At 47.5% G+C, this 12,370-nt stretch overlaps 1 protein-coding gene and 1 long non-coding RNA gene across 6 annotated transcripts in view; one reads left to right on the top strand and one right to left on the bottom strand.

Annotated features, from left to right (window-relative positions):
* Positions 1–7,558: 7,558 nt before the first annotated feature.
* On the bottom strand, positions 7,559–7,966 carry LOC138428873 (uncharacterized). Its single transcript, XR_011252665.1, has 2 exons — positions 7,823–7,966; positions 7,559–7,733 (listed from the first exon to the last, which is right to left on the bottom strand). It is a non-coding gene; the product is annotated as an uncharacterized lncRNA (long non-coding RNA).
* Positions 7,967–8,233: 267 nt separating this feature from the next.
* The window catches only part of TDRP (testis development related protein), a 43,814-nt gene continuing 39,677 nt past the window's right edge, over positions 8,234–12,370 (top strand). The window contains exons 1-2 of one of the 5 annotated variants that reach the window (XM_069567600.1): positions 8,234–8,365; positions 8,886–9,073. In XM_069567600.1, the coding sequence (XP_069423701.1) occupies positions 8,969–9,073 (105 nt within the window). In that variant the 5' untranslated portion in view covers positions 8,234–8,365; positions 8,886–8,968. Of the gene's footprint in view, positions 8,427–8,885; positions 9,074–12,370 lie in introns of all 5 variants that reach the window. The other 4 variants (XM_069567581.1, XM_069567591.1, XM_069567574.1 and 1 more) reach the window with 4 other exon arrangements.

Below are 12,370 nucleotides of genomic sequence, written 5' to 3'. Positions count from 1 at the left end.
TTTTCTGTGCTTTCATGGTTCCGGAGTGTGAGGGGAACGAAGACTGAAGCTTGCTCCCTGGGCGGCTATTTGGACAGTTGCTAAAGATGGTGAGATTTACGCCAGCAGGGTTCTGCCTGGGGGGGCCAGCCCAGGACGGAGCAGGGCAGATTCACGATAGAAATTCACTTACAGAAAACATCAGGGGTTGGGGGTCTTGCTGGAGACAGCCAGGGGGTCAGATTCCCTGGGTGGTTTGCAGTAGTTCCACTGAGCTGACCAGGGGGTGTCTTGCTGAGACTGGTCAACACAGGCCAGCAATACCAATGCTGACGGTCAGACACTGAAGGTCGAGCCAGGAGGGGCCGAGTTTGGGAGGGGAGCAGGGCTGTGTGCCTCACAGAGGGCTTCTTGTGGAAGGGGTCCAGGAGACAGGACTCAGGTCACAGAAGCAAGCGCTTCACATGAGTTTACCCAGAGATTTGGTCTGGAAGCAGGGCTTTAATAGTGTAAGAGGAAGGTTAGATCCGGAGCACTGACCTGGAACACCTAGGCTCACAGAGGGCAAGGCCCTCTTGCCGAGCTTCACAGAGAATGCATGTTGTGTCTTTATGCTGAGGACGCATCCTGCCGTCCTTACTTCATCCACGAAACCTTCCCATTATTGACACCAAAATGACCTCCCAGAGTCACAGAGTTTGTAAGTCAAAGAGCAGAACTATTTATACCCCCTAAGGAAATTTTCAATTTGAAAAATATAGAAAAGACAAGGCTATATATTGTCATCATACTTATTTAACTTACATGCAGAGTACATCATGCAAAGTACCAGGCTGGAATCAAGATTGCTGGGAGAAATAACAACCTCACATACACAGATGATTCCACTTTAATGGCAGAAAGGAAAGAAAAACTAAAGAGCCTATGATGAGGGTGAAAGAAGACAGTGAAAAGCTGGCTTAAAATTCAACATTAGGAAAAGATCATGGCATCCAATCCCATCAATTCATGGCAAATAGATGGGGAAAAAATGCAAACAATGACAGATTTTATTTTCTTGGGCTCCAAAATCACTGCAGAAGGTGACTGCAGCCATGAAATTAAAAGATGCTTGCTCCTTGGAAGAAACGCTATGACAAACCCAGACAGCGTATTACAAAGCAGACAAAGGTCCATATAGTGAAAGCTTGTTTTTCCAGTAGTCAGTGTGGGAGCTGAACCAGAAAGAAAGCAGAATGCCAAAAGAACTGATGGTTTGGAATTGTGGTGTTAGAGAAGACTCTTGAGAGTCCTTTGGACTGCAAGGAGATCAAGCCAGTCAATCCTAAGGGAAATCAACGCTGAATATTCACTGGAAGGACTGATAATGAAGCTGAAGCCCCAATACTTTGGAGAATCCAGGTGTGCTGCAGTCCATAGAGTCACAGAGAGTTGGACATCACTGAGCAACTGAGCAACGAAAGTACAAAAATAGAAAACAAATTTCCCAAAAATATACATGTGATTGTTAGTAACATTTATGCTGTATATTACATTTAATGGTAGAAATGCAAGCTTTTATACTTTCACTATCATTATGCATAAATTTGGATATAGTCACTGAAGTTATCATAAAATTTTAACATGAAAAATAAAATAAATTAGAACAATTGTTTGTTGTAAATTTCATATCTGTTACAGTGTGAAAACTGTTTATATTTTATAGAGTAGCAAATTTCTTAAAAATTGAAAACAGCAAATACTTTTTGATCACCTTGCATATATATTTGTCCTTGTGTTAGTCTCTCAGTGGTGTCCAACTCTTTGTGATCACATGGACTGTAGCCCACCAGGCTCTTCTGTTCATGGGATTCTCCAGGCAAGAATACTAGAGTGGGTTCTCATGCCCTCCTCCAGGGGATCTTCCCCACCCATGGATGGAAGCCAGGTCTCCTGAATTGCAGGCAGATTCTTTACCGTCTGAGCCACCAGGGAAGTCCAATATAGACTAGATACATAATATATGTAATACATAGTTTGCTATCTAAATATGTCAAAATTCATATGTGTATATATATATAACTACAGAAGTCAAAGTGGAATTTTGTTACTGATTCTCAAGCTTAATTCCCACAGGTAGCCAGTACTGACGTTTGGTGCAAATCCTCTGAGGCTCTGTTTCTTTTTTTTAAGTAAAGCTAAAATTGTAATCCAGGTCAATGTGCTCCAAATTCTGGGTTGTTTTCTTTTTTTTTTTCATTAAATAGGACAATGTATATAAAGTACTAGTGAACGCCTGGTGTTCAGTAGCCCTCAGTAAGCTGTAGTTGTGTTTCACTTCTGTCGACACAGCTGAATGGAATTAGTGAGCAGATTCCTGGTGCAAGTTTTGTTCTCAGCACCACACAGGATGTACTTGAGAGGATGTGAAGGGTACAGAATGTCATTTTAATATTACCTACAGGTAAGGGAGAACTCAGGTAGCTCAGTCATAAAGAATCAGACTGTAGTGCAGGAAATGCAGGATCGATCCCTGGGTTGGGAAGATCCCCTGAAGAAGGAAATGGCACCCCACTCCAGTATTCTTGCCTAGGAAATCCCATGAATTTCCCAGAGGAGCCTGGTAAGCTAGAGGCCATGGGGTTGCAAACAGTTGGACATGACTGAGTGACTAATCAACAAACAACAGTTACTCTTCAAGGGACAGACGTAATGATATATCTTTGAGCTCTATGGGAACTAAGGCCCTCACCAGGAGGAGGTTGAAAAATGGGGTTGACCCTCCGGAAGGCAGACAACTAAAGTGTGGATTCTGTTGACCTTTCCCCAGTTCTATGCTGATTCTCCCCTACTCAAGCCCCTCATGAATATGCATATACCTTAGCTTAAAGCTTAAGACCTTCCCGGTTGTGCTGTTCAGGAAACACTGCTTTTGGAAAGATCCCTGGCATTCTCCTTATATGCTGCTGGTAAAAGCTGTTGTTCAGTCACTAAGTCATGTCCCTTTGCAACCACATGATCTGTGGCCCACCAGGCTTGCCTGTCCATGGCAAGAATACTGGAGTAGGTTGCCATGTTCTTCTCCAAAGGATCTTCCCCACCCAGGGATCAAACCCGGTTCTCCTGCATTGCAGGCAGATTGAGTCAGTGATACCATTGAACCATCTCATCCTCTGTTGCTCCCTTCTCCTCCTGTCCTCAATCTTTCCCAATATCAGGGTCTTTTCCAATGAGTTGGCTCTTCACATCAGGTGGCCAAAGTATTGCAGCTTAAGCATCAGTCCTTCCAATGAATACTCAGGGTTGATTTCCTTTAGGATTGACTGGTTTGATCTCCTTGCTGTCCAAGGGACTCTCAAAAGTCTTCTCCAGCACCTCAGTTCGAAAACATCAATTCTTTAGCACTCAGCTTTCTTTATGGTCTAACTCTCACATTCATACGTGACAAGTGGAAAAGCCATTTCTTATTGTTGTTCAGTCCCTCAGTCATGTCTGACTCTTTGCAGTCCCATGGACTGCAGCATACCAGGCTTTCCTGTCCTTCACCATCTCCCAGCACTAGCTCAAATTCATGTCCATTGAGTCGGTGATGCCATTTAACCATCTCATCCTCTGTTGTCCCCTTCTCCTTCCTTCAATCTTTCCCAGCACCAGGGTCTTTCACAGCACCACAATTCAAAAGCACCAATTCGTTGATGCTCAGCCTTCTTTATGGTCCAACTTTCACATCCATACATGACTATTGGAAAAGCCATAGCTTTGACTGCACCTTCCCCAGCAAAGTCATGCCTCTGCTTTTTAATATGCTGTCCAGGTTTGTTATAGCTTTTCTTCCAAGGAGCAAGCATCTTTTAATTTCATGGCCACAGTCACCATCCACAGCAATTTTGGAGCCCAAGAAAATATAATCTGTCACTGTCTCCACTTTTTCCCCATCTATTTGCCATGAGTTGATGGGACCGGATGCCATGATCATAGTTTTCTGAATGTTGAGTTTTAAGCCAACTTTTTCACTCTCCTCTTTGACCTTCATCAAGAGGCTCTTTAGTTTCCTCTTCACGTTCTGCCATTAAAGTGGTATCATCTGCATATGTGAGGCTGTTGATATTTCTCCTGCCAATCTTGATTTCAGGTTATGAGTCATCCAGTCCCACATTTCACATGATGTCCTCAGTATATAAGTTAAATAAGCTGGGTGACAATGTACAGCTTTGTCATACTCCTTTCCCAATTTTGAACCAGTCTGTTGTTTCATGTCTGATTCTAATTGTTGCAGACCCTTCCTTCTCCCAGTCTTTGGCTTAGTGCTGTCTGCTGGCTGACACCCACCAAGAGGTGAACCCAGTTTTCCAGTAACACAACCACCAGCATGTGGCGGCTCAAATGCTATTGGATACCCCTGGCTTCATGGCCCCCATGACTGGAATGATATGACTTCACATTGGGCTGCCTTGTCACCCAGATGGGCCTCTGCATCATCCCCTCCTGGGGTGAGGACGTGCCGTGAGTTCACTGGGACTCTGGTTGCTAAGAGGTTTTAGTCCAACTCTCATATCCATACACGACTACTGGGAAAACCAAAACTTTGATTAGACGGGCCTTTGTTGGCAATGTCTCTGCTTTTTAATAAGCTGTCTAGTTTGGTCATAACTTTTCATCCAAGGAGTAAGCATCTTTTAATTTCATGGCTGCAGTCACCATCTGCAGTGATTTTGGAGCTCAAAAAAATAAAGCCTGTCACTGTTTCCCCTGTTTCCCCATTTATTTGCCATTAAGTGATGGGACCAGATGCCATGATCTTAGTTTTCTGAATGTTGAGTTTTAAGCCAACATTTTCACTCTCCTATTTCACTTTCATCAAGAGGCTCTTTAGTTCTTCGCTTTCGGCTATAAGGGTGGTGTCATTTGCATATCTGAGGTTACTGATATTTCTCTTAGCAATCCTGATTCCAGTTTGTTCTTGATCCAGCCCAACATTTCTCATGATGTACTCTGCATAGAAGTTAAATAAGCAGGGTGACAATGTACAGCCTTGACGTACTACTTTCAATTTGGAACTGACTGTTGCTTCCTGACCTGAGATTTCTCAGGAGGCAGGTCAGGTGGTCTGGTATTCCCATCTCTTGAAGAATTTTCCACAGTTTGTTGTGATCCACATAGTCAAATGCTTTGTGATGTTTTTCTGGAACTCTCTAAGAATTTTTGATGATCCAACAGATGTTGGCAATTTGATTTCTGGTTTCTCTGCCTTTTCTAAATCTAGCTTCAACATCTGGAAGTTTTTGGTTCATGCACTGTTGAAGCCTGGCTTGGAGAATTTTGGGAATTGCTTTGCTAGCGTGGGAGATGAGTAAAATTGTACAGTAATTTGAACATTCTTTGGCATTGCCTTTCTTAGGGATTGGAATGAAAACTGACCTTTTCCAGTCCTGTGGCCACTGCTGAGTTTTCCAAATTTGCTGACATATTGAGTGTAGCACTTTCACAGCAACATTTTTTAGGATTTGAAATAGCTCAACTGGAATTCCATCACCTCCACTAGCTTTGTTGGTAGTGATGCTTCCTAAGGCCTACTTGACTGCATTCCAGGATGTCTGGCTCTAGGTGAGGGATCATACCATGGTGGTGTGAAGTCTGGGTCATGAAGATCTTTTTTGTGTAGTTCTGTGTATTCTTGCCACCTCTTCTTATATCTTCTGCTTCTGTTAGGTTCATACTATTTATGTCCTTTATTGTGCCCATCTTTGCATGAAATGTTCCTTTGGTACCTCTAATTTTGAAGAGATCTCTAGTCTTTCCCATTCTATTGTTTTCCTCTGTTTCTTTGCATTGGCCACTGAGGAAAGCTTTCTTATCTCTCCTGGCTATTCTTTGGAACTCTACCTTCAAATGGGTATATCTTTCCTTTCCTCCTTTGCTTTTGCTTCTCTTCTTTTCTCAGCTATTTGTAAGGCCTCCTCAGACAACCATTTTGCCTTTTTGCATTTCTTTTTCTTGGGTATGATCTTGATCCTTTGAAAAATGTATATATCTATATAGTTTTAACATTCTTATATAGTCCCATGAAGAAAGAGTTCCTTAATTTCTAGTGGGTACAGTATTCTTCAGTAAGTATTCTCTGGTTCTAGGCCAGTTTCAGGTATTTGTGCCTTGTGGATCCAGAGATATTTGGGGCCCTGGTGGGTGTGCCTGTGTGTTTATCTAATGATCCTCCTGACTCAGTGAGAAGGGAGAATGGGGTCTCCTGGGCTTCTTGCCACAGGCATGGGTTCCAGGTAGCTGGCTGATAGGTAAAATTTCCCCTTCCATGGTGTGGCTCAGATGGTTAAGAATCTGCCTGTAACCCAAGATACCCACGTTCGATCCCTGGGTCAGAAAGATCCCCTGCAAGAGGGAATGGCAACCTGCTCCAGTATTCCTACCTGGAGAATTCCAAGGACAGAAGATCCTAGAGAGTTACAGTTCATTGGATTGCAAAGAGTTGGACACCACTGAGTGACTAACACTTTTACTTCACATGCCCTAACCACTAACCCTGCGAGGACTCCCATGTCCCTCACCACTGGGTCTGTTCTTGGGGGTTCTGCAGGGTCTCCCAAAGACAAACTCAGAGCCTCTCTTCCTTTTAAAACTTTTCCTGGTCATTACATCTGGAAAACCTCAAAAGGTACAGCTGATGGTTTTTTTGCCCCCTCAGAGTAGTAAAATTACAAAACTTGTGAAAATGGTATAGAAGCCAATGATTCTGGATTTCTCAACTAATACACATTTGTTGTGAAAATACAAGCAATACTGAAGCATATCACATTAGTAAAAAGTTTCTCTGCGAGTGTTAATTTGCTGGGCAGAGGATTCCTGGGTTTAAATTGTAATAGATACTAACACAAGGTACATCCTTGCAAATGTTCACCATCTTGACAGGGGAGAAAAGGACCTCATGTTCATGAGCAGGAAAGGGTTCTTATGTTCATTTGCATTTCCCTGATTACAGTGGAGCCCAAAACTTTGTTTTTGGGCTCCAAAATCACTGCAGATGGTGACTGCAGCCATGAAATTAAAAGATGCTTACTCCTTGGAAGAAAAGCTATGACCAACCTAGACAGCTTATTAAAAAGCAGAGACATCACTTTGCCAACAAAGGTTCCTCTAGTCAAAGCTTTGGTTTTTCCAGTAGTCATGTATGGATGTGAGAGTTGGACTATAAAGAAAGCTGAGCACAGAAGAATTGATGCTTTTGAACTGTGGTGTTGGAGAAGACTCTTGAGAGTCCCTTGGACTGCAAGGAGATCCAGCCAATCCATCCTAAAGGAAATCAGTCCTGAATATTCATTGGAAGGACTGATGCTGAAGCTCAAAGTCCAATACTTTGGCCACCTGATGTGAAGAACTGACTCCTTAGAAAAGACCCTGATGCTGAGAAAGACTGAAGGCGGGAGAAGGGAACGACAAAGGATGAGATGGTTGGATGGCATCACCGAGACAATGGACATGAATTTGAGTAAACTCCTGGAGTTGGTGATGGACAGGGAGGCCTGGCGTGCTGCAGTCCATGGGGTCACAAAGAGTCGGACACGACTGCGCAAGTGAACTGAACTGATTACACTGGAGTTGAATATCTTTTATATTTCATTGTATGGCTCCTTTATGAGACAGAAAGTAAAAGTTATCCTGTATTGTACTTGGGGTTTGGGTAAGAAGCCAGAGAGCCGGGTGGGCCGGTCCTCCTCTGCCACAGGTTGGGGTTCGCTCGCCATGACTGTGACTAAAACGCAATACTGAGAAAAAGTAACAAGTCTCGGTTGTCATAACTGTCACAAAGTCCCCTCGACTGCCCGTGAACTACACCACGTGTGGGTCATCTTACTTGCTGGTCAACGTCAGGCTCCCGGAAAGCAAGCGTCTGGCGCGCAACACGGCGGCTTCCAAGGTGGTGTAGCCAGCGAGCTGCCCGCTTTCTCCGCGGGCCTTCCGCTCCGAACGCAAACATATTCCGGTCCCTCTCCCCGCACCCGCCTGGGCCGAGCCCACCGTCTGCCGCCCATCCCGGGGCTCGGCCGCACCCTCCCCTCGGTGGCAGGTCCGCATGCCCAGTGCCTCCACCCTCTGCGGTGCCAGCTAACATTCGCGCTGTTACCCACCGGAGCTCCAGGCGGGACGCCTGCGCACCCCGGGGACCACCAGGCACCGGGGCCGGCCGACCCAGCCGGAACCCGAGCAACCACCACCTCCAGCCCCACCCACCGCGCCCGAGCCGCGGACACTGTGCTGTGCGCATGCGCACCATGCCCGCTCGGCGTCCGGTGGTTGTCGCCATGGTGACCGGAGCCCCGGCCGCCCCGCCCCCCGCGCCGCCGCCCGGCGGGCCTGGCCGCGACCCAGTTCGGGGTGAAGGGTGAGGGGTGAAAGGGTCAGCTCGGGGTGGGGGTGCGCTCGGGGTGAGGAGGTATCACGGGGTGAGGGGTGAGCAGGTCGGCCGGATTGCGGGGAGCTTGGGTCAAGGGGGGAGCGGAGAGGGTCCGAGATGAGTAGGGGCTAGGTGACAGGAGCTTGGGTGAGGGGCGAGGGGTGAGAGGGTCGGTTTGGGTGGGCGGCTGCGGAAAGGACCTCGTGGGATTATGTTAGTGGGTGAGCACCTCTCAGAGGAGGAGGAGCCTCTGGGGGTGGGGGTCGGTCGGGGGCAGGGCCTGGCCGGGGGTGGGGCGGTGGTGACCTGAGAGGGGCGACGAGCAGGGGAAGTGAAGGCCCGGGGGGTGTGGCCCGGGTCTGGAGGTGGGCCCGGGCCCGGACGGACGCCGGGTCTGGTTGGGTGAGGGGACCGAGCCCTGTCCGGGAGGGGGCGGGGTGGGCTGGGGAGGGCCCGGTCCGGGGGTGGGCCCGCCCCACAGCCCGGCCCCGCCCGGCCCCACTGGCAGCGTCCGGTCCTCCAGGAGCCGCAGCCCGGGCGTCCGTGCTGCGGGCCGGCCGAGGAGGGGCACGCACGGACACCGGCGCCCGCCCGCCCGCCTGCAGCATGTGGAAGCTGGGCCGAAGCCGGGTGCTCCTGGACGAGGCCCCCGAGGAGGAGGACGGCCTGCGAGGGGGGGCGCCGCCCGCCACCGCCCCCGCCGCCGCTCAGGTGAGGGGGCGCAGGGGGGGCGGGGCGCGGGAGGCGGGGGTCGGGGAGGGAGGCGCGGGTCGGGATGCGCGCGGCCGAGGCCTGGCCGCGCAGTGGGGTAAGCGCACAGGTGGGGCGCGCAGGTGAGGCCCGCGCCGCGCGGCCCTTTAATTTCCCGAGGCTGGTCCGGGCCCGGCGGCTGTGTCCCGTGGTGAACCACCCCCCCCCCACCCACCGCCACGTTACGAGTGACTGAACCCAGCGCCCCGCCGCCCCTCGCGCGGGTTTGGGATGGCGGGCGCAGTTCCCGGAGGTGGGAACCTCGGGCCGTGGCCTTCCAGCGGCGCGGGGGGACCTGCCTGCCGAGTGGACGCGGCCCTGGCCCCGGCCCGGGCCCATCAGTCCAGCGCCGAGTCCGGGGCCGCGCGGCGCGCTGGGCTGGACTCACCGGCGAGGCCTGGACTGGAGCGGGGCACCGTCCCGCCGGCGAGGTCAGGAGCTTCTGGGGACTGCAGCCGGCGCGCCGAGTGCGCTAAATACTTCTTCAGATAACAAACAGACCTTCACCTCTGTTTAAACCCTCGGTTGGAGGAAGAAGGCAGATGGCCTTTATTTAGACAGACACTGCCGTTACAAGTTCGGAGATATGCCTGGAATGTTTAGAATGTTTTAATTAAAAAGGACCCCAGGTGGATCCTGTGCGCGTTACGTACGCTCCCCTCCACCCCACCCCCAACGCAGCGTTCCTTTTCCTATGCAGTGAAATTAGGTCAGAAATTGAGCTTTTTATGTTAACAATGACGGTGGTCATACAACTTCTTGTTTGTTAAATGTTTGGAAACCCTCTCCTGTTGCTGTTGGCGTAAGACGGAAGTTAATGGTGATCTATGTCTGTCTTCTGGGCACTTGGAAATAGTTCACGAGATTGTTTCTTTCCCAGTTGGTTCTAAATAACTTCCCTTGGAACTGAAGTTCCTTCATTTGGGTGTTTTTTTAGTGGGAGTTAAATACCCTTGGATAAGCATTTAAATATCATCCCTGTCTGAAGGGTCTTTCAGAAACCATTTCTTGGTAGTTTTAGTGCTCACCCTTCTGTTTACTTTTTAAATCTCAAAATTTTATGGTTATTCTAAAAAACAGCTTTCTTAAATATAATGTTGAGAATTTAAGTGCAGTTTAAATGTGGTTACAGAAAATTTAATTCTGTAAATAAATATTATTGGTCAAAGATAAGCAGTATTGTTTCTGAATGAACTTAAAATTTAATGATCTGTTTTATAATCTGTTCTTCTATATTCTGCTTCTGTTTCTCCTAATGAATCCCAAAACACGTTTCTTCCCCTTCTAAGTTAAATTCAGTTCAGTTCAGTTGGTCTGTCGTGTCCCACTCTTTGCGACCCCATGAACTGCAGCACACCAGGCCTCCCTGTCCATCACCAAATCCCACAGTTTACTCAAACTCATGGCCACTGAGTTGGTGACATCATCCAACCACCTCGTCTTCTGTTCTCCCCTTCTCCTCTTGCCCTCAATCTTTCCCAGCATCAGGGTCTTTTCAAATGAGTCAGCTCTCCCCCATCAGGTGGCCAAGTATTGGAGTTTTAGCTTCAACATCAGTTCCTCCAATGAACACCCACGACTAATTTCCTTGGGATGGACTGGTTGGATCTCCTTGCAGTCCAACGGACTCTCAAGAGTCTTCTCCAACACCGCAGTTCAAAAGCATCAATTCTTCGGTGCTCAGCTTTCTGTATAGTCCAACTCTCACATCCATACATGACTACTGGAAAAACTATAGCCTTGACTAGACGGACCTTTGTTGGCAAAGTAATGTCTCTGCTTTTTAATATGCTCTCTAGGTTGGTCATAACTTTCCTTCCAAGGAGTGAACGTCTTTTAGTTTCATGGCTGCAATCACCATCTGCAGTGATTTTGGAGCCCAGAAAAATAAAGTCAGCCACTGTTTCCACTGTTTCCCCATCCATTTGCCAAGAAGTGATGGGACCAGATGCCATGATCTTAGTTTTCTCAATGTTGAGCTTTAAGCAAACTTTTTCGCTCTCCTCTTTCACTTTCATCAAGAGGCTCTTTAGCTCCTCTTCACTTTCTGCCATAAGGGTGGTGTCATCTGCATATCTGAGGTTATTGATATTTCTCCCAGCAATCTTGATTCCAGCTTGTGCTTCTTCCAGCCCAGCATTTCTCTTGTACTCTGCATATAAGTTAAATAAGCAGGGTGACAGTATACAGCCTTGACGTACTCCTTTTCCTATTTGGAACCAGTCTGCTGTCCCATGTCCAGTTCTAACTGCTGCTTCCTGACCTGCATACAGGTTTCTCAAGAGGCAGGTCAGGTGGTCTGGTATTCCCAGCTCTTTCAGAAGTTTCCACAGTTTATTGTGATCCACACAGTCAAAGGCTTTGGCATAGTCAAGAAAGCAGAAATAGATGTTTTTCTGGAACTCTTTTGCTTTTTCCATGATCCAGTGGATGTTGGCAATTTGATCTCTGGTTCCTCTGCCTTTTTCTAAAACCAGCTTGACCATCTGGAAGTTCACATATTGCTGAAGCCTGGCTTGGAGAATTTTGAGCATTACTTAACTAGCATGTGGGATGAGTGCAATTGTGCAGTAGGTTTGAGCATTCTTTGGTATGACCTTTCTTTGGGATTGGAATGAAAACTGACCTTTTCCAGTCCTGTGGCCACTGCTGAGTTTTCCAAATTTGCTGACATATTGAGTGCAGCACTTTCACAGCATCATCTTTTAGAATTTGAAATAGCTCAACTGGAGTTCCGTTGCCTCCTCGAGTTTTGTTCATAGTGATGCTTCCTAAGGCCCACCTGACTTCATATTCCAGGATGTCTGGCTCTAGGTGAGTCATCACACCATCGTGATTATCTGGGTCGTGAAGATCTTTTTTGTACAGTTCTTCTGTGTATTCTTGCCACTGCTTCTTAATATCTTCTGCTTCTGTTAGGTCCATACTATTTCTGTCCTTTAACAGAGAAAAGTTGGAAGGATAGGAGATTAAGCACCCACATATATACTACCTAGACATAACCATTGTTGTTTAGTCGCTCAATCCTTTCCAACTCTTTGTCACCCCATGGACTCCAGGCTCCTCTGTCCATGGTATTTTCCAGGCAAGAATACTAGAGTGGGATACCGTCTTTCTCCAGGGCATCTTCCTGACCCAGGGATCGAACCTGTGTCTCTTCAAGTTTATAGAATTACAGTCTATACAGTTTTTTTTTTTTCCTCTGTGTGTAGTTGTATGTGTGTTTTAATAGACTTTTTTTTTTTAGGTACACAACAA

This window comes from Ovis canadensis, chromosome 1, assembly GCF_042477335.2.
Source record: "Ovis canadensis isolate MfBH-ARS-UI-01 breed Bighorn chromosome 1, ARS-UI_OviCan_v2, whole genome shotgun sequence".
NCBI classification, from domain to species: Eukaryota; Metazoa; Chordata; class Mammalia; order Artiodactyla; family Bovidae; genus Ovis; species Ovis canadensis.
The sequence above is the reverse complement of the archived record's forward strand: the minus strand, read 5'-3'. Positions and strand labels throughout refer to the sequence as shown.